Source organism: Agelaius tricolor, unplaced genomic scaffold (assembly GCF_023055355.1).
Source record: "Agelaius tricolor isolate 1412-34295 unplaced genomic scaffold, bAgeTri1.0.p SCAF_3, whole genome shotgun sequence".
Classification (NCBI taxonomy): Eukaryota; Metazoa; Chordata; class Aves; order Passeriformes; family Icteridae; genus Agelaius; species Agelaius tricolor.
This window is the reverse complement of record NW_027269263.1, coordinates 10,911,560-10,936,298: the sequence shown is the minus strand read 5'-3', so window position 1 is coordinate 10,936,298 and position 24,739 is coordinate 10,911,560. Positions and strand designations below refer to the sequence as shown.

The 24,739-nt window shown below is 42.8% G+C and overlaps 1 protein-coding gene across 1 annotated transcript; it reads left to right on the top strand.

Moving 5' to 3' along the window:
• Window positions 1–17,518: 17,518 nt before the first annotated feature.
• On the top strand, window positions 17,519–23,312 carry FAM180A (family with sequence similarity 180 member A). Its single transcript, XM_071424328.1, has 3 exons — window positions 17,519–17,603; window positions 19,967–20,067; window positions 20,368–23,312. The coding sequence occupies exons 1-3, from the start codon at window positions 17,519–17,521 to the stop codon at window positions 20,707–20,709; spliced, it is 528 nt and encodes a 175-aa protein (XP_071280429.1). The 3' UTR covers window positions 20,710–23,312.
• The last annotated feature ends 1,427 nt before the right edge of the window (window positions 23,313–24,739 follow it).

The window sequence follows — 24,739 nt, the reverse complement described above, 5'->3', positions numbered from 1 at the left end:
ACGAAGGAAGGAATGATGAATCTGACTTATGTTCTCAGAAGGCTAATTTATTATTTTATGATACTGTATTATATTAAAGAATACTGTACTATACTAAAGAATACAGAAAGGATACTTACACAATGCTAAAAAGATAAAAATGAAAACTCGTGACCCTCTCCAGAGTCCTGACACAGCTTGGCCCCAGTTGGCCAATGAGTGAAAACAACTCCAGAATCCAATGAAACAATCACCTGTGGGTAAACAATCTCCAAACACATTCCACATGAGCACAACACAGGAGAAGCAAATGAGATAATTATTGTTTTCCTTTTTCTCTGAGGCTTCTCAGCTTCCCAGGAGAAAAATCCTGGGCAAAGGGATTTTCCAGAGAATGTGAATGCCACAGTTGCTAGAAAGACAGCCAGTACTTTTGTAGGGGAGCATTGTTTAATATGTTCTAATCTCTGTGGTCATTTGGCTGCTGGTGATCTCTGCTGTGTGTGCAAAGACTGAGTGCCTCAGAAGTTAGAGCATGCCCTTTATCCCCACTCCTTTTCATCCTATTTCCCCCTCTTCCCTGCTGCATCTCACATTGCATCCCTACAGCCAGGCACTTCCTGCTTGAGCAACTTCTGGGATTCCACCACTGACAGTAACTCTTGGTTGACTTTTTTGGCTTGGAGAGCATGAGCAAAGGGAATGGGGCCTGAACACAGCCTGTAATTGCAACAAAAATGGTGAAACATACACATTTAGGTACCAAGGAGTCCTTCAGTAAACCAGGTTATGCCCTGTGTTATTTGATATGTGACAAGGTTTCCAGAGATCTGGCCCAAGCTTAAAAAAAAGTTACATCAGCTGGTCCAGCTACCAGAAATTTTGAAATTGTAATGTCTAGCCAACTTCTTTTCATTTCTATAAATTTCTATTAATTTCTGTAAAGACTTTGTTATTCAATTCTTTAAATGTGCAGTGCAAATGAAAGAGACAAAAACGCTAAGGGACAGCACCAACCCTGTCTAAGCCTGGCTGTGAAAAGAACATTACTTCTTATGAGGAAAATGCAATATTTCCCTTTCCTCTGGCTCTCATGTGATCACTTGGAAAACTGCCTCAATTGCCCCCGCTTCCCTGCTTGTTGGGTCCATTCCAACAACCTCACTGGAGCTGCAAAAGGTGATTGATCTCCTGCAGGGGTTTCTCCCACCTACCCTGAGTCTGTTCCATGAGTCTGACCAGTTCCTTGGAATGCATGTTTGTGGTCTGGAGTCCCCTGATGCAAATTATTTCTGCACCAAATATTGCAACTCTGTCTGTGAGGAGATGTAGGCATGACCTGAAGAAGGTCTGGGGAGGGGTTTTACTAGTTTTTTAGGTTTTTTGCTAGTTATTAGTAAAGCTGCTTGGTGTTGCAAAGGTAGCTAGAATATCAGTCTCTGAATGGATTTTAACCATGGAAGGATAAATATCCAGTAAGGCAGGGCTGTGACTGTAATCAAAATCCATTCTAGCATGTCCTGATTCCCCAAATGCTCCTTTAGGGTCAGACTTTAATTAATTTAACCTGCATGGAGGATGATCCCTGAATCAGAATTCACAGTGGATACCTGAGCCTGAAAGACTTGCAAAGGATGCTTGAAAAAATTAAATAAATCAAAGTTTCCAATCTCTTCTAGGGCAAAGATGCTAAACTCTGATGAGATCAGAGGGAAAATAGATTATGGAAGTTTTCACATTTTTGTTTAGATCACAGATGGATTTTGTACTCTTTAGAAGCACTCATGCTGTTAGGAAGGAAGGATCTAAGCAGGGATTCTGAGACTTTATTCACCACAGGAAGCAGCCAAAAAATGGCTAAAGCTTACTGCTCACACAGTAAAACTTAAAAAGAGACAAGAACTAGACAATTTTGAGGAAACCTGAGTAAACAAGAGGAAGACACAAGAAATAAAGCTGTTTTCTTTTTGATATGTCCTTGACCAAATGAGATCAATTTGCTGAAAGTGGCACCTGTAGAATCCTCCAGGTGATCCCAGTTCCATCCCAGGACTGAGGACTGCCAAATCATTTAGACATTTGCTGCCACTTTGGTCATCTTTCTCAGAATTCCTGCATGCTGTAGTGTCACATCTATTTGCCCCATTTCCAGGGGCGGAGCTGTCCTGGGATCTGGATCAGTTTGCACAAAGAGCCTCCTGCCCCAGCAAAGCTCATCTGGGAAGCACCTCCTGCCCTTTAAGCCACTCCTTCCACTTTCAGCTGGAAATATCTCCCTTCACCTCACCCCTAACAACCACCTCAGTGCTCTTAGTGCCAGTGGACCAGGCAGTGTTCTCTTCCAGAGTGAGGCAGCTCTGTGATGAATGAAACATTAAACTTGTGCAAAGAGTGTAAAACACTGTGAGTGCCCTCTGGTTACCTTAACTGCTGGCCCCAGACACCTCAGTGGTACCTGGCTGTTATAGTAACTTCTTTGAGCTTAATTAGTTTTTGGAGGCCTATAACACACCTAAGATAGCTTAGCTGCTTTTGGAGGCATAAAAATCAGCAGGATGGCATCTGTTGCAGTTTTGGAAACAAAAAGGTTTAATAAAAGGCAAAATAACAAACAGAAAAACTGAGTTAGGTGTAAGAGGTTTTTGTTTTTGGTAAAACACTTTACAAAAGCAATTAGTTTCTTTGCTCTCTTCTTTTTCTAGTAAATGGCCTAGGTGAGACTTTTTGGCTTTAGTCTAATTAGCTATCCTTAAGTTTGAGGTGAAGTCTTCTGAATCTTATAAAGTGTCTTTTCACTTGATCGAGGAAAGAAACTTTTAGGCTGCTTTCCTTTTAAGGGGACAAAGAATAGTTTTGTCACTCCATCAACAAAAAACACACTCCTACACCTGGCATTATACAAACACACTGAAAAAAAAAAGAATCTGTCCTTCTCCAGAGAACTCTCAGTGTAATTAAGGAGAGGAAATATTAGCATCCTTTTTTTGTTGTGAGGCACAGAGTCATTAAATGCCTTGCCCCAGGATGGCTGTGTGTGTATTTAGTCCTGTGTATTGTTAATAGCTGTGGTTATTTTATTTTTTAATTCTATTTCTGAAGCATAAAGTGCTTTTTCTTGTTTTCTTGGGATAGATCATGCCAAATGCAGCAGGAGTGTAATGACTTCTCAGGCAGAAAGGAATCCTGTCAGAAGCACTGAATGGTACAATCTAATTGAAAGGGAAGCCAGAAGGCCTTAATGAACATCATCAGGCTGCAGAGGCTCTGATTATTCAGCTGGTGACAGGCAAGATGCAAAGAACTGAGTGGGGCAGCAATTAACTCTGCAGCAGCGCCTGTGCCCGGGTTCAAGGCAGGGCAGGACCCACAGGGCAAGGCCAGGAGGAGGAACTGGTGATTGCCCACAGGGACAGGGCTCTGTGAATGCCCCTGCAGCCCAGGGTTCTGCTGGGGGAGCTGAGTCCATGCAGGATGCAGAGAAGCCAGCTGGGTACCTGGACCTGGCTGCAGCAAAACAGGGAGCTGTGGGAGTGTCCTGGCTTGAAGGGCACAAACCTGGCCCTTGTGTTAACTTTAAAAGCACTTCAGTGTGCAAACCAGAGTGACAAAAGTCAACAGTAGCTTTTCTGCTCTCTGGAGTGAGGCCACAATTTATTATCTGAAATTTTGTTTCCTTGCTTTTTAAAAATCTTCCAGCCCAAAGCAGGTATTTGTTATTTAAAGGGTTTTTCAGCAAAATGGCACTGACATGGGTGAAGGTAATGCAGGGTCAGCTGTACAGAGAGCAGATGCTGGGAAGCAGAGGGGGAAATGTATCAAAGCATTACTGTATTTGTGGGGTGCCACGATGAAGGAAAGAATGATCAATCTGACTCCATGTTCTTGAAGGCTAATTTATTATTTTATGGTACTATATTATAGTAAAGAATGCTATACTAAACTATACTAAAGAATACAGAAAGGATACTTACTGAATGCTAAAAAGCTAATAATGAAAACTTGTGACTCTCCCCAGAGTACCGACACAGCTTGGCACTGATTGGCTATTGACTCAAAACAATTCACACCAGAAACCAATAAAAGAATCACCTGTGGGTAAACAATCTCCAAACACATTCCACATGAGCACAACACAGGAGAGGCAAATGAGATACGAATTGTTTTCCTTTTTCTCTGAGGCTTCTCAGCTTCCCAGGAGAAAAATCCTGGGTGAAGGGATTTTTCAGAGAATGTGAATGCCACAGAGCATCATTAAAAGGAGAAAAAAAAAAAAGGCAGCTTGAGAATAGGCTGCAAATGACACTTGTTATTTAACACAAACCAAAGAGCACTGTTATCTCTGGGGTTTTCCCTCTGACTGGAAGGGAAGAAAGTCAATGTAGGGATCCTATGTCTCTGTTGTTCCTCTCTCTCATTACACCCTAATCCTGTTTAATTTGAGAGTTGCAATGGCAGCTTTATGATATACATCCCCTACAGCATGCTTGCTCATCCAGGTACATTAAACCAGCCCAAATCTGCAGCACAGGCTGTGGTGTTCCCATGACCAGTCCTCAGCCAGTAACCCCCTTCACCCTCCCTGAGGGGCTCCAGGCTGCAGCAATGACCTGTCTGCCCTTCTCTCCTGTCCCAGGGCTTATTACAGCACAGCTCAGTGTCAGGCTGGAGGCTGAGAGTGGGAGGAGGAGAGAAGCAGAGTTAAAAAAGCTCCACTACTCCCAGTTTCCACAAACATTCCTTTCCTCTGGTGAAAGCATATGTGAGGCCTTTCCTGGCCCAGTTTGCTGGTTAGGTTTGGCAGCCCCCCAGTTCCCCTGAGAGCAGCCTGCATACCACTGGTCCTCTGGAAATTCCTCCCCGGCCACAGGGAAACAGGTCAGCAGCCAGGAGCCAGGCTCCAAACCACTGAGTCTCCCTCTGCTCAGGAGGAGCCAGGTGGGTAGCTGAAAAAAAGATGCTGAGAAAGGGAAAAATAAGTTGTTGAGTGCTCAGAGGTTATTTGGGAGGAAATGGGCCAGTGGAAGGACAATGCTTCAGTCTCACGTTGGTGACCCAAACTCACAGGGGCTTCTGTGACACCTGCCTGGCCCTTCACCCCCTGGCAGGGCACAGGGGAGGCAAAACACTTCAGACAGGTTCTGCCTAATTGTAAAGAGAGCAAGGACTGGATGTGGATGTCTGCTGCATGCCGGAACACTGGGATTTAATCATCTCCATCCATTTGACAGGTGGTGGTGGTGTGCCACAAAAATGACCTTGATGCTTCTGATCTCTTCTCTGTCTTGGGAAGAGCAGAGGCTTTCCAATCTGGCAGGGATTGTTTGAGCCACAAAGAGGGAAACAGAGACAAAGGCAAAGGACAGATATGCTGAGGAAGAAAAGGGTGGAGGTAAAAATGAAAATGGTGTAAAGGAGAGGAAAAATGAAGATAAAGGAAAGGTGCAAAGAGAGAGAAAGTTTAAATATGGGTGGAAAATATTAAAGTGGATCACATCAAGGATTAGAGTAGCATTGTCTCCTTTGTCAGCATGGCATGCATCCTCACTTGAACCCACACTTCAGCAGATGCCCATCTGTCACAGCTGGCCTCCATCTTACCCATCTGCCTCTCAGGCTCTTGGAATGGCTGCTTTCCTTTGGAGCTCTGCCTTTTTCTGGTGTAAGCAGGACTCAAGTTTACTTCTAGTGCCCACCAGGCTCTCATCCCTCTCATCCTACTAGGATACTGAGAGCTTCCCGTCTGGGCAACTGACCTCTACTCACAGTATAAAAATTAAAGTTACTGCTACTGAATCATCAGTGTGGTAGGATTTCTTCACTTTTTTCAACGCCTCTCTTTGATCTTCTACACAATGTAGGCAAAAAGACTCTTGCCACTGCCCAAGAAACAGTTTTATTCTGTGGAATAAAACTGGTTTTATTCCACAGAAGCTTCAGGAATCTTGCAGTTTTACAGCATTTCCCATTAACATCAGTCATAGGAAACAGCACCACAACTGCTCAAGTCCTTGTAGCTCCCTATTAGTCCCTGGAGGGATGGATCAAGTTCTGAAAGCCCTCAGTTTCCTCCCTGGTTTTCATAATGCTCACAGCATTGACATTACTTTTTTGTTTATGCTTGGCTCTGAAGAAACACAAAGTGTTTATTGAATTTATTTATTAAGCACAGATTTTATGTCTCAGAGAAGTATTCATGTTTAAAGCCCTCTTTTAAAATAAAAGACATTTAAAACATGCTTCATTTTTTATTTATGTAATTATTCACGGCTTGGCACTGAACAAACTCCAGTTCCAGTTAAACACTATTTGTGGACCTCCTAATATAGAACAGCATGTGTTGAGTGAAGCCATCTATTTTTCATAGTTGCAGCAACTTCTGTTTTCCTAGATTACCATGCCAATTTGGCAGAAAGTTTTGGAAGGTTTTAGTCTAATGATAAAAATGTATACACTACTTGTTCTGCTGCTTTCTACTGCCAGGTTTTTAATAAACAGAACTCAAAGGGGCTACCCTACCTTGACCTGTACTTAGCAAACATAAAGCTCAGTTGGGTCCTCACAAAGGAATGAGGATAGAAAAATATCCAAAGATTTTTCCACATGGGCTATCCCATGGGCTATCCCATAGAAGGAATCGGATGCAATCAGCAAAAATCAGATCTACAAGCCCCAGTTAGACACAAGTGGCAAGGGAAACTGTGTGCCTGCCCTGTTGGGCTCTCCAGCAGGAGAGGACGATGATGAAGATGAGGATGTGGCCCTGTTGACACACAGAATATCTGGGAAAAGCCAGGGTGAAATGAATGGGCATCACAGCATCTGATCTCTCCCTAAAACCATCCTGCTGTTCTGAGGGAAGACAGCAGCCACTGGCTGAGGCCTGGGCACTGCTGCATTGTAGGGATGGAGGGAATCCTGCAGGAAGGCAGAGAGAAGGATGGAGATGTTTAGCAGAGGGACTGAGAGAGTTGGGGCAGTGACACAGGCTGGGCAGTAGTGTTGCCATGGTGCTGCATTTTCCATGTTCACAGCAGGGAAGTGCTGTGGGCTTCAGCTGATGAAGTCTGGTTTTGAAGAATGTGCCTGGTAAATACCTAAGTGTTAGGGATACCATAACAAATTGTATTTCCCTAGAAAGATGCTCCTTTCCTAGCCAGAAGCTGTATTTTGGGAGCAGGCTGCTGGACACTTGCTGGGAATTTCTGGATGCCCTTCAAGCCCTGAATGACTAACTGCATGTGCCATAGCCCATCAATCCATCACCACCCAGTTCTGTCAGCCCCACTCCCTGTGTGTGCTGCTCACAGCCACTGTGCTCCAGCCAAAGGGAATGCCAGAGTTGAAAAACATCTGCACTTAGATCCTCCAAAGGAACATAGAGGGACTCTGAAGTAAAATATTACCATCAAGGCAAAGAGATCAGTTTCTACATGCACAAATTCAGCAGTGTAATCAACTTGTCATAAGTCTTAAATAGTCCCTTTCTATTTTCATGGTCAAAGATGGAAATGTGTGTCATGCTGTCTTGGTTTGGAAAGACAGGAGTCTGCTAAGGAAGGCAGGAGCCTCCCCTGAAATGAAGAATGTAAACCCTCCCCGCCCCTCCGAATTGCTATGAATTTTAAATTAAGGGCGCTCTCAGCCAAAAAATATGGGAGCAGGGAATAGCAGTTCTTTAATAAGGAAGAAAAATAAAAGGATAAAATAAACAATGCAGTACACTAGAACAACACTGACAGAGTCAGAACCCAACCTGACACCCTGTGGGTCAGGGGGTTGGTAGCAGTCCAATTGGAAATGTGGCTGCAGCCCTCCTGGAGTGTCAGGTGTGGTTCTGTTGGAGCAGGGATCCTGTAGAGAAGGATGTATTCTTCCTCCAAAGATCCAGTGGAAGAAGAGGCAGCTGCTGTTCCTCTGGGGAATCCAGTGGAGAAAGCCGTGCTGGTGTCTCAAAACCTCTGGATTATATCTGGGTAGCAATGCTTGGCTCCTCCCTCTGGGTGGAGCATCTCACAATGGGATGTTCTGGTTCTTATCAGCCATGCAGTGACATTCAATAGCCTGTTATCAACAGATGTCTCCCCAGAGGGAGGAGTGATTGTGGTCACTCAAAGAGAGAGATAAGGCAAACTGCCCACTTGACAAAAGATAATCTGCCATACAGATGGTAATGGATACATCTTGCATTGCAATCTGGAACACCTGCCCAGCTGGATTTTCACACCCTCTTGTGATGTTCCCTCAGGAGCTTTTCCCTCCTGGTTGAATTCATACTACCAGAGGATATATATGATATATTCTCTGCTGGACCTGAGGCTGGAGCTCATCACCCCGAGCAGGATGTCTGCCTGCTGAGGTGGAGAAGAGTGCCAGTCCTTCCCACTGCAGTTCCAGCTGGGAGCAAACTGTGCCTTAGTGAGCCCGGTGCATTTCCCTCTGGGTGCTTTTGCTGACAAATTAACACATGTATTATTCAGGCAAAGTTTTAAATCACCTTCTGAGCATTCCTTTCCCAACAAACCAGTGTGCTCAAGGCAGCCTGTCTCTGTAACCCACCACAGTGGTTAACAGCTACTAATCTAAGGAGCTGAGCCATGACAAGCTAGTTTTCATTCTCCTTCATCCTTCCTTAATCCTTGGCACTCAGAGGTCAAAGCAGAACTTAAAGATTAATGGGGCTAGCATTTGGATTTATAAATAAGGAGACAAGTAGTCCCTGCCTTATTTTGTTGCCATACTAAATGTCAGTCTACCCCTACAAAAGACCTCTGTGTCCAGCATCTCAGACAATGATTACCCTAAAGGAAATTATGATTACAAAAGGAAACCATATGAAGATGATGATGTAAGATGGGTATCAATCACATTTTCATAACCAGGGGGTGTCATGCAGATATATCACATGCTGAAGTCCAGCTTTGGCAAGGAGTGATTCTGTAGGCCAAAGCAACAGACAGCAGATGGACCAGAAGATTTTTCTCTAGCAGGATGTAACCCACACACCAGCAAAACTTTGCTAAGCAAGCTCATTTCATTATGCAAGCTTCAGAGTCTCTGAGCTAGCAAGGAGAAAGCCCAAATGTAGAAAACAACAGGATGAGATTTACAATGAGTATCACAGCATCTTAATTAAAGTGCTTCTCCACAGTAACAATGCCTTCACACACAGTCCTCACACACAGAGGAGTTAAACCAAGGAACTGACTCCCAGCTGGTTCCAGTCAGCAGCATGCTAAAGAGTTTCGTGGAAATCAGGCCTTCCTCCCTTTCTCTAAATTTATTCATCCTAAATTCAGAAGATGAGGTCATTTTTTCCTTAAACATTTGCTTACATTATTTTCCCATAAGCCAAAATCTATTTTACAAGTTCAGCTCAGGTGGCTCCAGAAGAGGGTGTACATTGAGGAAAAAGAGCACTGAATCAAATACATCAAATACAAATACAAATTGGCAGGGAGCCACTGGGAGATGGCACCTGTAGGGGCAGGGACTGCAACAGTGAAAGAGGAAGATTTTGAATTTCCATCAACTTCAGGCACAGCTGTCAGCATTTTGTGCCTTTGAGGTCTCTCTCATCAGGAAACAGGATATTTGGGTTATTCTGTTGGCTGTAAGATTTCTGTAACCCTGACTCTACTGTTCTTTTCTCCTCTGTGATCCCAGGCTTGTCTCACATAGCACAGGGTTCTCTGTGGCCTGGCTGCCAGCAGAGCAGCGTCACAGGGCTGGTGGTGCCAGCTCAGGTCATCTGAGGATCTCACCCAGTCTCCAGCAGCCTTTAACAATTTGCAACATTCCAAGTTTTAGCAAGGCTTTCTGTATTTAATGGCGAATCCAGTTGTACATCAGTCTCAGCTTTATTTCAGCAGATCTTGAAACCTGAAAGATCTTGAAATAGAAAGGTTTTAGGAGAGTCTGGAGTAACAATGAAGCTTGCAAAAATGTCAGCTTTGTAAAATGGAAATCCCATATGTGTGTTTGTGAAATGGGGGATGCAGCTATAAACCCAACCCATTTTTCATTCATCCTTTACAGTTCTGTGCTGTGTTTATGGCAATATCACAAAGACTGGCTTGGCCCAACATCACATCTGCACACACTGAAATCCACTGATCAGGTTTAGTGGAGGATTATACGTGAGCTTCACTAATATTTCAATATTATTTCCACAGAGATGCAGACATTAACATAATGGGGCCCAGACATGCAGTCACAGTGTGTGTACTTGACAGAATAGATGTCTTCCCATGCTGATCCTCACTCACCTCTCCAGGAGAAACATGTGTTTGCCCAGACTCTCAGCAGGGATACAGCCCAGCTTTCCATCATTCATGCTCTGCTTATGTAACAAAGCAGCTGTAGCAGTCCAGTTCAGAGACAAACCTAAATCCATCTTCAAGTCTTGAGTCCCTTTCTCAGACTTCTTACCTTTATTGACACTACTAGAAATCATACAATGATTTGAAAGGGCATTGCCTCCAAAAAATAACACATTTTTTTAAAAAAAGGACCTAGTACCCCTATTCATTTTGTTTTCTGGGCAAGGCTGATTTATCCTCTTTCTCATCCAGCACATATTCACGTCATTAAGAAAACCCCAGCAGGTGCACTGACATTTGGAGCTCAATGAACAGCTGGAAAGGCAGCTGGGGTTTCCCTGCTTTTGAAGAGCAAGTGAAATCCCAGAGCTGAGGAAGCAGAAAACTGGTATTTATGTATTCACTTCCTAACAATTTATTTCAATTTGGATGGGGATCTGAAGAAAAAGGGAAGATATTTCTGGTTGTTTTCAATTGGAGAGAGAAGATATGGTAAATCTAATGTTTATTTCTCCTCAGTTCTGAGCTGTGATATTCATACTTAGTGAGGATGAGGAGTACCTTGTTGTTTCATGTGTGTGAGCAGTTCATACATGAATAAAATAATAATAATTGCAATCAGATCAGAGACTGCTCCTAGACCCACTGTCAGACACTTGAATTTATTTGCCAGTTGAAACCATTCACAGATGGCTTAAGTGAATAATTCCAGGGTCCCTGGCATTTCTGAGCTGTCATGTGATCATGAAAAAAAAATTCCATACTACTCCTTGCTAGGTCTGTGGTCCAAACTGGACCTTTGATTCTTTTCTCTTCATCCAGTTTGGGAAAAAAAATTTACCTATTCTTTGTGCCAGTTGAATTTCCTCTGTTAAAAGCTCTGTGGGGTGTAAGCACAGAAGGGGAAGAAGTGTTTGGCAGCTGATCGTCCTGCAGCCAACCCTCTCCTCCAGCAGGTTGAGGTGGCCATCAACAACAAAAAAAAGGATCTTATCCATCTGGTGGTTAGATCAAGGGTGTGCAGGCATGTTGAAGGGCTTCTGCTTTTCCTCCCAGGGCTGATTTCTATCCTTAGGTCATCTGAGGACTTGAATCATCACCAGCTACACCAAGAACAGAGCACAAGTGCGCTGGGAGTTTCTCACGCGTAGAAACGCTGCTGGCGTAGCAGATGTGTTGTGAAGTGAGACAGCTGAAAACTACCACTGTTTTTTTTTATTTGCTTTTTCCTTCATTCACAACCAGGCAGATTCCTGGCTTAGGTGCCTGTGTGGCCACACAAAGCAGTGTCAGCACCAAGGGAAGGAGCTGCCCCTTGCAGCCACAGCTCCATTAGGTCAGGCTCAGCAAAACCCTCGCCAAGCTGTCACCTCTGCCTGCCAAGACACAAAGGAAATTCAGCCATTTTTAACTACTGAGTGAATACCTTTTCTGCATGCCCAGTGACTCAGCTCTGAGGAAATGCATACCTAGGAGGTGGTGCAAGGCTTGAGCCCACCCCTTTGGGGTCTGCGATGTTGATATAAAAAGGGCAGAGAACTGGTGAGAGTGATTTGGTGTTGTGAGAGACAACTGCTCACTTTGAAAATTTAAATAGGTTTATTAAACCTTGACAAAAATACAACAAAAGGACTACATAAGGAAAAAGCTGCAGTTCTGGAAACTGCCCTCATGGATACCACATGGCCAGTTTGTCTTCAAGATGGATGGCTCAGTCTTTTATACCCCTGGGGGTTGCATCAGCCAGCCCTGGCCCCTCCCAAAGTCTGTCAGTCAGCTCCTCTTTGCCATTGATCAGTGGAGATGCTTGCTTGTAACTGGATTGGAGGTCAGGTGTTGCCATGCTGCCCCCCTAAGCACCCCCAAGCTTTTCCATTCCCCACTGCCCCATGCCAGGGACACCTGTGCAGCCTCTTTGTACCTGTCCTGGACAGCCCAGGCTGTCTGATGGCAACAGTACAGGGGGGAAAGGGAACTGTGGGGAGAACAGGGGACATCTAAACTGCAATAACATAACTGTACATCTCTAAAGCTTTTCTTAATATTCACACAATAGTGATCTTTTAATTGTGAGAGCCAATCATCTCATTATCCATCTATAGCAGTGTTGAAGGGCTTTCCTTCCAGAGCAGCAATGGCACCATGCAGGAAGCTCTTGGAGCTGCTGCAGTTCTGTCTTTTCCCATGAAGCAGAACTCTGGTTTCCTTTGTTCTCTCTCCATTGCTCAACAGCAGAGGCAGCTGCTTCATTCTGCTCCTGGGGTGTTTCCCCACAGCTCAGCACCAAGCACAAACACCCTGCTGCATTTCTTGTATTTCTTCCTTCCTTCCCTCACTCACTCCCTTCTCTGCTGCCTCCTGGAAGAAATGGCAGTAGATTGGAGCATTGTTGTATCCCTTTGCCTGTTCATTTGTTGGAAACTAGGAAATGTGAAATAGGAAACTGTTTCAAATGGGTTTAATTAAGACTGCTTGGTGTCTTTCCTTTGGATCAGAAGCATTGTGAGCAACACAGGGAAGGAGAGATGGCTCTGCAATGAAGACAGGAATATAAAGCACTGGTCCATTTCCCGACTCTGCCTGAAATTAACTGTGTTCCCACAATTATTTATTGCCTATGAGTTAAACCTGTGGAGCAGGGTTGATATTTCTTTCCTTTATTGCTGCCCTTCACTTACACAGTTTTTGCCATTGTCTATTCCCAGTTTGTGCTAATATAGCAGCAAACTGAAGGGTAAGAAAACAATATATTTCACTTCTTCTTTCCTTCAGTTTCTCTGGGTGCATTTTTTCTCTTCACGCCTTCTGCAGCGACTTCACTCCAGCATATTAAAGGCCTCTCCTGGCTGACTGGAATGTTTTCTTATGAGCATAAATAATTCCAGGTGGGCACCCCTCCTTATCACACCAAGGGAAGAATAAATAACGCAGCATACTTTGTTTCAGCCTGGGAACAGGTGAAAATGCTGCATAATGGAAATTCCATATGAGGGAATAAATTCTCAGACCATTTTAGTTGGTTGGTGCTCGTGATATCTTTGAAACCATTTCACTTAAGTCATGAATGTAAATATCCTCCACCTCTCACAAACACAGGCTCAGGCAAACCATTTTCTTCTCTAGCAATACCCATTTCTGCAAGCATAATGGTTTTTTGGTCTTTCTAATACACCTTTGCATTTCTTACGTGTGCCAAGTAGCTAGGCAGGCTATTACCACTCTAGGTTTTTTTTATGGGAATTCTGTTGCACATTAATCTAATCTCACACATCTCAGGTCATTTATGAAGGGTAGAAGTTTTAGGTAGGAATAGGTTCTGTTTTCTGCAACTGAGACACCCTTTCAGAATGTGATTGTTTCTTTAAAAGGAGGTAAATTAGTAAAAGCTAACTTACTTTGGAAAAAACTGATAATATGTTGCACTAGGAAATTAAATTCAATATGGTTTTAATTTTAGGTGTTTTAAAGTTGTTTTTTTCCCCCTAAGAACAGTATTGCCCGTTGCCAACTTTCGTAGGGAGATCTACTTCCTACATCCTTGTTAACAAAACTTTTCAAGCCAAAGCTTTTCCTTTACCATATTTTTTTTCTTAATAACTAAATATGATGCCAATGTCTATTCTCACTTTAAATCAACACTTATGAGTTAAGTTTAGCCTTCAGAGCTAAGATAGCAAGGATATAAATTTAGAGCAAAAAGAGGCATATTCTCTTGGTAGCTGCTTTTAAACATGTGCTAATTCATGTTGTTTTGTAATTAGAATGTTTTCTCCATCTCACTGCTGTGCTCTCCTAAGGGGCATTGGGATTTAATCCCCCAATGATGGAGATTTAAATGTATCAAATTTGGATAAAAGTCCTTGCATTGCACTTGTTGTCACAGAAGCTACTTATGTCAATAACTGCAAATCCGCACACAAGTTTCAGATGCTAAACTGTAGCACTGCAGCATTTTTTTTTCCTTGTCTTTCTAGGATTTTGTATGCGTTTCCCCCTATTTTATTATCCTTATTCTTCCTCCAAATCCCTACTCTGTCAATTTCTCTGGCACTGGGACAGTGTTCAATGATTTCCAATATAGCAGTTTTGATACAGAAAAGGAAAAAGTGAGGGAGGGTAGCCAAAGCTCATGTTCTGCCCTGGCAACAGCTGCAGGCCCGGGACAGGGCAAACACTTTGCAGATGGTGAAAATGCATCCTTCTGGGGATGAGCCAAGCACAGGACAAGGAATAAAATGCATAAAACACATTAATCCTTTAATAATCCTGCCCTTTTTGTGATCTACATTACCACTTTCACTGCCTGACACACCTGTCACGGGTTAACATCCCCTCACCCTGCTGTAAGTGAAGCTTTTGGTACCACTGCAGAATGGTAAAGGTACCATTTTCAAGGTATTTTCAAGGGTATTTCCCTGTTAGCCTGAGGCAGCAAATAGGGAATAGGGAATTGTTACTCCAGCAATGACGAAACTCGCAATGGACCCACCAAAGTGTCATTAGGCAGAAATAAAATTCTTCATGTATAAAAGATACTTCTGGTTCGTGTGCAAGCCCTCAGAAGTAAGGTTACCAAAGAGAAACATGAAACAAAAGCTTTTTTCAAGTGTATGCAAACTTGGACACTTGTGTCCTCTTCTCTTCTGTACAGCCTGGGCAAGGAGAGTTCAAACCTTTGCTTCCCACGCACAGGTACAGAATCCTCCAGAAAGATGATTCCAGAAAGATCCAGGGCCAGGTTGGGAGGGACCACAGTGGGGCACCTGGTGCCACCTCTCTGCTCAAGCAGGGTCATTCCAGAGCACATGACATGGGATTGTGTTCTGAAAATTTTAAATGTCTCCAGTGTAGGAGATTCCACAACCCCTCTGGACAATCTGCTCCAGTGTGCAGTCACCCACACAGTAAAGAATCCTCTTGTGAGCGTTTCAGGCATTGGCCTAAAAGCCAAAACAGCTTCTAGGAACTACCCAGCAGTCTCTGCAACAAAATAGATCCAGTCAGCCTGCACCACTCATCATTTTTTGCATGGCATTAATTATAATGGCTGATGTATCTGCCTATACAATCACTTTATGGGCAGTGCTGAGGTTTTGTTTTTGTTTTCTTTGACAAAAACATGAATCCATCTTGAAGAATCTAATCCTTCTTGCTCCTCTGCTCCTCCTGTCCTTCATGAAAGGTGTCCTTCTGAAGCAATGAGATAACTCTTTCCCATGCCTCTGATGGCAATCAAAGCCATTCCTTCTGAGTCATAACCCCAATTAAACTGCTCATGCCATAGAGCCCGGGGGAGCTGTACTTGCTTTGGAGCAATGGTCTGCACCGGTCCCAAATTGTGCTTCACACCTTATCATAGGGGAAGGAAAGGGCATTGGTGATGCACAAATAGCTGAGAACTCCTGCAGCTATGCTCTGTGCTTATTGAGCAAACACAGCACAGGAAGCAACTGGGAAATAATGAACAGATGCATGAACTGGAAAGCAAAACTAAACATCTGTACCCTCACCAATCAAACTGCAGGGAAAACCTGGGAGAGGATCACAAATATTTACCACACAGCTAATGAAGTGCAGAAGATTCTGGCAGAATCTCTTAAGAGAGATGAAAACATCTTTAAAATGAGGCTATTGTCAGCCTCAAATGTGATGTTTTGTTTAAGCCATAAAGATGCTTTAGCTAAGTGGTTAGAAGCAAACATGGGTTGGCAAACATGTCTTTTTTTTTTTTAAGAGCCTGGGTAGTTTTGAAGGAGAGTGGAATTGAGTCAACAGAGTAGTAGGAGGCTGGATGGGCTCCTGCAGCAAGAAGAAAATGGAGATTTCTGTGCCAGTTTTGAAGGGCACTTTTAGCCAGCCTCAGCAGGAGAGATGTGGGCTGCCTGCAGTCTCCAGACAGAGGCAGTGATGCACTCCAGGCCATGCAGAGCCAGCCAGAGGGGCCTGGAGGGGGTGGATGTGCTCAGATATGCTGCTCTCTCCGATCCAGCCCTGAGCCCTGAGCAGGCAGCAAGGCAGAACTCCCAAGGCCCCTCTGCAGAAGGGATTTGGAAGAGGATGAGCAGTTATATATAAATATATAATAGAAAATGTTTTCAGTAAGGACAATGAAAAGCTTATTTTTCCTAACTTGTCTCTGTAAATCATAAGTTTTTTGTTACATGACTGACCAGCCCTTAGGACAGAAGCACCCATATCTACATTGGAGATGTCTTAACACATTTGTAAGAGAAATAAAAATAATAAATCAATTGGAGACTTTCCACTGACTTCAGAGATCACTAGGCTAGGCTTTCTCTGTCAATACTAATTGGGGATTGCTGCTTAGATGTTCATGGCTACTGCCACTGAAATGAATTGGCTGCAATATGAACATAAAATCATGCAACAACATAAACTCTGCATCTCCAGTTGCTTGAGAGCTTTATAGAGAAGTCCCTTGAGAAGGAAATTAGTAAAGTGTTATAAACTCTTCTACTGTTCTTTGATGTCCCCAGACAACTCATGTCAGAGATGGAAGTAAATGCAGGAAGTAGAAGTCAGCAAAAAAAGCTTCAAGTGGAATTTGCAATCATTAAATGCAGAAACTGACTGAAAATCTTTCTGTATCTCAGCTTTTGAACTTAGCTGACACATGTGTTAAGGCAGTACAATGCAAATCAGAGGGCTTGCTCCCAAGTGTTCATACAGACTTGGAGGAACTCATGAATTCATGGAGAGGACTGTGGAGGGAGTGATGGTGGAAGGATTTGACTGCTGAGCAGGAAGGAAGAGAAAGGGAAGGACTGAATAAAATGCAGCTCAGGAAAATCAGATAACCATGACAAATACAAACGAGCACTGAAAGACTTTCTGAGTAGAGTCTCTAAGAACTGTAACAAACTTTAATATGTTTTGGGAATGAGATAATGAGACGAGGGAGTCAGTGCTACAGAGGCTGGCATGCTTCTGATGTGCATAAAAATCCCTTCTCACCACAGAGCAGCCCAAGCCCTTGTCCCTTCCAATCTCCTAACAAACCCTTCTTCTTTCTGAGGTGTTACTTGTGACTCAGCAAGTACTGAGTCAATAGCATGGCATTTATTTTTGTGTGAGTCCTTTGCTGAGGCTTTTCTGGGTGAGTGGTGATGGGCTCAAGCTGGTGGCCCCCAGCTCAGCTCCGTGGTGGGAATCTCTGCTTGGATTGAAGCTTAAAAGCAATCAGTGTGATGACAAGAAGCATGACAGCACTGAAGCAAGATGCCACAGACACTTTTCCCATGGATCAGGGGGTATTTGAGATGAAAACCACCTGCAGATGTGGAGGTACTCCATGCTCTGAGGCTGTTTTCACCAAAAGGGCATCTAAAAGCTAAAAGGGATAAAAATGAATAGTCATCATTATGGACTGGATTTCTGCCAGCTGCTAAGTAATTAGAGTTTTAATTGCCCAGTAATAAAAGTTTTTAATTACTCAGCAATTAGTGCTTGAAGTTTCAAGTGCTTCACATGCACTCAGTTGCATCCTTGAATTGTCAAGAGTAAAAAATGGAGCAGCTCCAGCTTTGCCTCAGCAAAGCTCTGAGCAAGAGAGGGAAACACCAGGGATGGAGCAGCTATGCCTGAAACCCATCCTAACTACTCTATCTAACTACAGTATGTTTATTGCAGTTCAAAAAAATATTTTACCTTTTCCCTAGCTAATTTAAGGCCAAAATACCCTTTGTATCATTAAGTATGAATTGCTTCATACTTATCGTGATTAATTTTCCATATGCAGGATAATAAAGGTCCTGAGGCTTTGGTTTCTCTCTTCTTGCTTTAGAATTTAGATATTGGTTTAGAATTTAGATATTTGGTTTCTCTCTTCTTGCTCTAGAATTTAAATATCATTAACAAGCCAAACTACAGCAAAGTCAGCAGCTGCCAATGGTGCAGGAAGCAGGGCTGCATTTAGGGTACAGAGTCTGGAAGAAACTGCATAGATATGATCTGCTTGGGTAACCTCAAAGAGGCAAATTGTCTTATGAACCATGTAGTCAGAGAGTTGGGACAGCTTTTCCATAAAATAATTACAGTTGCTCCAGCTTTCTTTTCTTTTCTTTTCTTTTCTTTTCTTTTCTTTTCTTTTCTTTTCTTTTCTTTTCTTTTCTTTTCTTTTCTTTTCTTTTCTTTTCTTTTCTTTTTCTTTTCTTTTCTTTTTCTTTTCCTCTTCTCTTCTCTTCTCTTCTCTTCTCTTCTCTTCTCTTCTCTTCTCTTCTCTTCTCTGCCCAGAAGAGAGAGCTTTAAATGATGTTCAGGTTTTTTTACAGGCAGTGTGCAAAATCCATCACAATAACTTTGGCAAAACCAGGCAAAATTGATTTAGTAAAAATGTTTAATGGAAAAAAATTCTGGTAGAGGAAGGGCGGGTTGAAATCTTCCAAAAATTCAAAGTAAGCTGCATGTTCTATTACATGTTACTCATAACTCTAAAAAAATCTTAATTTTGACAGAGGAATCATAATGCCTATCAAAATTTGGGGGATTTGTTTCCTTTTTTTCTTAGACTGGTTTCCAAATTTATCTGTTGTCAAACAGAGTTAAAGTTGAGAAGTGAAGTTTATGGGAAACATACCAACAGTCACGTAAGCACAAGTTAAAAAAAATAGCCTTTCCTATGCCTGAATATTAGAAAAAATACCAACAAATTCAAATTATGATTACCCAAACATCAAAATCAAAATAATATACAAATAATAATATACAAATAAAACATTAAAGAGAGTTTTTTTCCCTTCTGCTCTGAAAGTAATTTAGACTCTTTAACAGCACATGGATGGTTTGTAACCTGGTTAATAACTCAAAGCATTTAGGTCTTCTCTAAAGCAGCATCAGATGTTTTCTGTACCCTGGGCTGTCCAGGTCACTAATTCCACACATGCTGTATGTCACTGGGGTGCTGAGTTCAGGGACTGTACATCTGTTTGCTGTCTCATTTCCCTGTGACAGCACAGTGCACTTCACATTGGTGAACAGATACCTGATGGTAGCAGGCTCTGGTTTTTCCAGTTATTACACTGCAAAGTATTAAAGCCACACTAAGCTGGGATTCACCTCACTGGATGTAGCTGCCTTGTCTAAGCTGGTAAGAGGCTCAGTGAAGTGACACAGACATCTGGGTGAGTCACTCCTTCCAAGTGTGAATGCCCAGGACAGATGAGCTAGCTACTCTCTGGTGGATCTGTCTCAAATAAATAAGGAGAGATCAACTTTTAGGCAACTGAAACCAGGAGAAATGTAGACTCAGAAGCATGATAGTAGAAGAATGGACCAAATAAAGTTGTTTTTGTCCAGCATCAGTACTGGTTTCCCCCTTCAGATCCAGGAAAAGGGCCTGTATTTCAGACAATGTTAATGCTGCAATTATCATTATTCCTTTCACCTCTGATGGTGCAACTCAGAGTCCCAGGTTTGGATAACAAAGCACCCTGTGTTAGGCATCCTCTGGATCCAGCTGAACTCCATCCTTGGTCAATCAAGGCCAACGCAATCCCTGCCAGACATTTCATTTACAGTCAAAGGCCCTTCTGTACAGTAAGATTTTGCAAGACACATATTTTTTTACTGGATTCTACTGTTGAAAATGCTGCTTCTTGTCAGTGTTTGGCACCTTACGAAACCTCTCTTTTCCCATTGCTGTTTTCCAGCTGTGCTTTTCCCAGCTTCTCAGAGATTCAAGAGGTCCTCAGCTGCCTTCCTGAACCCAGTGTTACAGAACTCGCTGGAGGATGTGGTCCTGCTCTATGAGGTTCAGTATATGGTTCCTTAAACCTTAACCAAGACTGGGGGTACTGCCCATACTTGGGTTATCCATTATCTGGCTTTGTGTCACTTTTATTCATCCAACAGTAAACCCCTGGCTGTGTGATAGCTCACCAGAAAGGTGGGAGCACGCAGCAACTTTCTGGTCTTCCCCACCTCCATGCAGTGCAACTGTCTCCATTTGACAAAAATTAAAGACCCAAGGACATGTTGTTAATTCACATGTATTCTGTCTAGAGTCTCTTGGAGAAAATAAATAGCTTTCTGTGTTCTGATTTTGTACCAGTTTCTTTTAGCTGAGCTTGACATTGACAAAGGGCAGAGGATCTCCATCAAGGATGAGGAGCTGGCTTCCCTGAGGAAGGCTGCTGACTTTGACACCATCTGCAACGAGATTATCCCCAAGAGCATCCCAGAGATCCGCAGGCTGAGCAGCAGGCTGTCTTCCTACCCGAGGGTCCTCAAGAAGGAGGACTTTGAGAGGACAGTGCTCACCATGGTCTACACGGCCTACAGAGCTGCCCAGTCCCAGGGACACCAGAAGGACACTTGGGCTGAATCCTTTGTCAACCTCTACAAAGCCCTGAAGAACGATTTGATGCTGTCATACAACAAACAGCCCTCATAGTGGAAGGGGAGCAGCAGCTCAGCCACCCGCCCTGGCTGGTGAAGGACACCTTGTAGCACGCCCACCACTTTATTCTGTAAAGAGTTTCATAGCCTGCTTCGTGAAAAATTGTTTGTTTTCTGGCTCCCTCTTGTGGAGTCCTCTTTCTACTTCCATGCTAAATGGTGAAAATGTCTTCAGTCCTGAGAATTCGATTTTTGTGCTGGCTTGGAGGCGCCTTCTGTGACAGGAAAAGAAGGCAGTTTGGTGCACACCCAGACAGATCAGGCAAACCCTTGGTTCATCCTTTGGGTTCCCTATAAGCAATACATAAATATACTGTTCTTGTGCTCACATGCTGGTGTGTAAGTGCTGGAGGGTGCTGCTCTCCTAGCTGGGGAAACAAGTTCATGTTTTGGCTGGTCAGTAAGAGAATATGACACAGAGATGAAGGCCTGCTGCAAAAGGAAGAGGTTTCATAACTGTCAGCCTTCAGAAATTATGCCCCATATTATCCATTCCAAATGTCCTCATAAATAAGCACCCTCTGATTCACTTTATTTGGCTGAGCCAGTGTTAAATTGCAATAACATTTTCAGAAGACAAAGGGCATTGTGAAGACCAGCAGCAAACAATGCCTGTGAACTTATTCCCTGCTTCCTGGAGCTGTCCTCCCAAACAGTCTGCAATGATTCTTTCATTATTTGCACATGACTTTGCTTCTGCTGCTTGTTTTTTTTTTTGGTGTTTTTTTGGTTTTGTTTTTGTTTTTGTTTTTGTTTTTGTTTTGAAAGGAACATGTATTTGTCCTCAGTGGAATCCCAGGCAAGACAAAAGCCCTATTTAATTTAATAATGACACATTTTTCCTGGTTAAAATCACTTGAACATAAGTCATCTAAACCTGTGCTCCAGAATCCCACTGAGGCAAGGGAAGAAGTTGCATTAAAACATACCTGGTGCTGAATTTGGCACTGTGGCTCTTTTTTTTTTTTTTTACAGTAAATTGTATATTCATTTCAGTATCCTTGTGTTTGTGTGTGTGTGTGTCTGTGTTCATGCATGTTGTGTGCACATGAGTGCTGAGTGCATAGAAGAATCCCAAATTGTTCAGTCAGTGAACAATTGCCTCTGACCACTTGGCAGAAAAGGCTATTTACCAATTCAGTGGTGCAAATTATGAGTTTGGGACCAGCAAAGGAAAAACTGTAGAAATACTGCAACCAATTATAATGAACTCCCAAAAACGTTGTGAAAGGCAAATAGACAGAAAAAGGAGATCTATTTTGTCAGAAGGATGACTAGCTATCAAAAATCCAAACTCTTCTGAATCAAACCCCCTAATGTTTGTGCACAGGAGATACAAACTCTGTTTTCCTATTGATATTAGAGGTGCTTCTGCTTCCAGACCATGGGAAAATAGCTGAACATTTATTTCATCCTTTCATATCATCATTCTTTATTTTTCTAGTGCATAATATATTAAGGATGCAGGTCCAAATCACAAATCCCCAAGACTAAAACAGACCTAAGGATTCCAGCCCAAGTTCTGAATCATGTTTAACCGCTTTTGCATCACTTGAGCAAAAGGAATTAATTCTCTTGTGTCCCTTAACAGGGGTGCTTCAAGGATTGGAGCTGAAAAAATCCACCCAGAAGCACAGCAAAGAGCACAGTGCAAGCAGTCAGAGCACTGGCTTTGGCAAACAAACCCAGTTTGTGGGTTTGGGGAAGCACAGCAGCCTTGGGGCAGTCTGGCCATGGCATTAGCAGCTACACAAAGGGCTTAAAAAAGACAGACTCAGTCTTGTTTCCCCCAGGAGTTTCTGGGTTTGCGTGTACAAGTGTGCATGTTCATTTAGACACACAAATGTGTAAGTGCCTTTTATACCTGGAGAATTTTGTTGGCCATCTTCGAAGCCTGTCTGGCAGATGGCAAAGGAAACTGCAAGCCTCAGGCAGAAAGCTGTGGGCCACAAATATCTGTGTCTCCTCTGCTGGCATACACAGAGCTCAGCACCCCCAGAGCGGCCTTGCTTTGCTGCCCACGTGCCCTTTGAGCCCTCAGCTTTAACTCTGATGATCTGCTTGTGATTTCTTCCCCCCTCCCTCCATGCTTTGGAAACACATGAAGGGGAAATGCCACAGAGTGCAACACTGCCTTTCCAGCTCTGCTTCTTGGCTCCCTGAAACACCACTTGCTGGAAGGGCCTGCAACCAGGGCAATTCATAAATGCCTCATTGCCAGCTACTCCAAGTCTGCAGAAATCACAAGAAAGAGAACTAGAGCAAATATTAATTGCTGTCAGATAACTAGAGCAAACATTAATTGCTATCTCACCAATCAGAAAGATACCTCCCAGCCATGCTCTTCACCCCACAATAGGACTGCCCCGCAGAGTTTACTAGTCATAAAATATCCCATAAAAAAGAATTACAGATAATTTTTGGTATATTATAATTCCCTATGGCATACATACCTTACCACACTTACAAATTGGTAACTGAAACATTTATGTCCCCAACAGAAAATAAAGGTTCTATGAGTTTGTTTCCCTCCTTCTCTCACTGTGTGTAATGTTAGAAAAAGATTTATTCCTTGGGAAAGTGCTTGGACTGCCCAGGTTAATTTAACAGAGACTCTCAATGTAATAATAAAAACATTCTACATAAAAGTCCTTGCCTTTGCATTGTATTGATTTCAGGAGTAGATTTACTATTTTGCAACTTCAGCCTGAATAATTGCTTTTCTCAGACTGTGAAACTCTGCATGGGAGCAACAGTACCAGAGAGGAGAGGGAAGGGCTGTTCCCTCTGAAGGAGATAATAAACAGAAATGAGAGTGCCTCCTTTTTCCAGGGCTCAGGGGGAAAGGAGCACTCTGCCTTCAGGGAATTTCCCTGGGCTGAGGGCACTTCCCTGCCTCAGTATTGCTTAAGATGCAGGTGTAGGTTGTCTTCTCCCTATCTCAGTTTTTGTCTTCTCACTTCGGACTGAATCTTCTTTATGGGCAGTTCTTATCTCACAGGTTAGAAAATCATTGCCCCTAAATGACACATTTTATCCACCCTTTGACCATATGGATCATAAAAATATGAAATAAGATTATATTTTTTCTGTTTAAAATAAAACAAATTTTCATTTTATGAACATTTTAGACCTTTTTTTTTATTATTTACTTAGTTTCTCTGAAACTATTGAAAAAAGAGATCCTGAGCTCTATTGGCCAACCCAAAATCTTCACATTAACTATAGCCTTTCTTCCAGATCTAGTTGTTAAATTTACCTGAAAGGTCTCAAGGTTCTGTTGCTTGATGGAAGCTCTGAGGTATGGAAATCTAAGATGCAATTATTAATTTCAGGAAGAATTCACCCTGCACATCAAACCCCTCTGCAAGGCTGCATTTGCCAGGTTTCCAGTGAAAAACTGAGCTCCCCAGACTGGACTGTGGTGCCTCTGTGACCTGAGTCCTGGAAACCTGTCAGATGCAGCCTTGCAGAGGAGTTTGATGTGCAGGGTGAGTTCTTCCTGTAATTAATAATTGCATCTTAGATTTCTGGCCGAGGCCAGGCAAGCAAGTTTGGGGGGTGTGGAAGATCCTGGATGTGTTCTTCCCATGAGATACAGGGCAAATATACATTTGTCTGTCTACAGATGGTGCATGTAACCAGCCAGTGGGTTCAGTCCTAAATCTCCAGTGCTTTCTGCCCCACAAAAAAAAGCATTAATAACAGAAGAGTTGGAGAAATGCTTTTTCCCCTAGAAGACAAGAGTAGAAAGTCTAAAAATTCTCAATTTGATTTGGAGCCCTGTGGTTACTCAAGGCACAGGACTCAGTAGAGATCAGCCCATGCCTTCTGAATTAGTGACATTCAAGGGTTGTGATGGAAGAAACACAAAGATATTGTTCAGAAAACAACAATTATTTATTTATCATCAGTACAGGGACCTTGCAACAATAACAAACTGTTCAGCAGCCTAAAAAAGGTCTTTTTATATATTTGTGGGAATGTCAGAAGGCTGTTGATTTTCTCAAATGTTCTGACTGGGT

Bases quoted from the DNA above. Each gene is read 5' to 3' on its own strand.
- FAM180A (XM_071424328.1), top strand. From the start codon at position 17,519: ATGACAGCACTGAAGCAAGATGCCACAGACACTTTTCCCATGGATCAG. The intron at 17,604-19,966 runs GTACTCCATGCT...GCTGTTTTCCAG, and splicing joins AACCACCTGCAGATGTGGAG to CTGTGCTTTTCCCAGCTTCT. The intron at 20,068-20,367 runs GTTCAGTATATG...ATTTTGTACCAG, and splicing joins ATGTGGTCCTGCTCTATGAG to TTTCTTTTAGCTGAGCTTGA.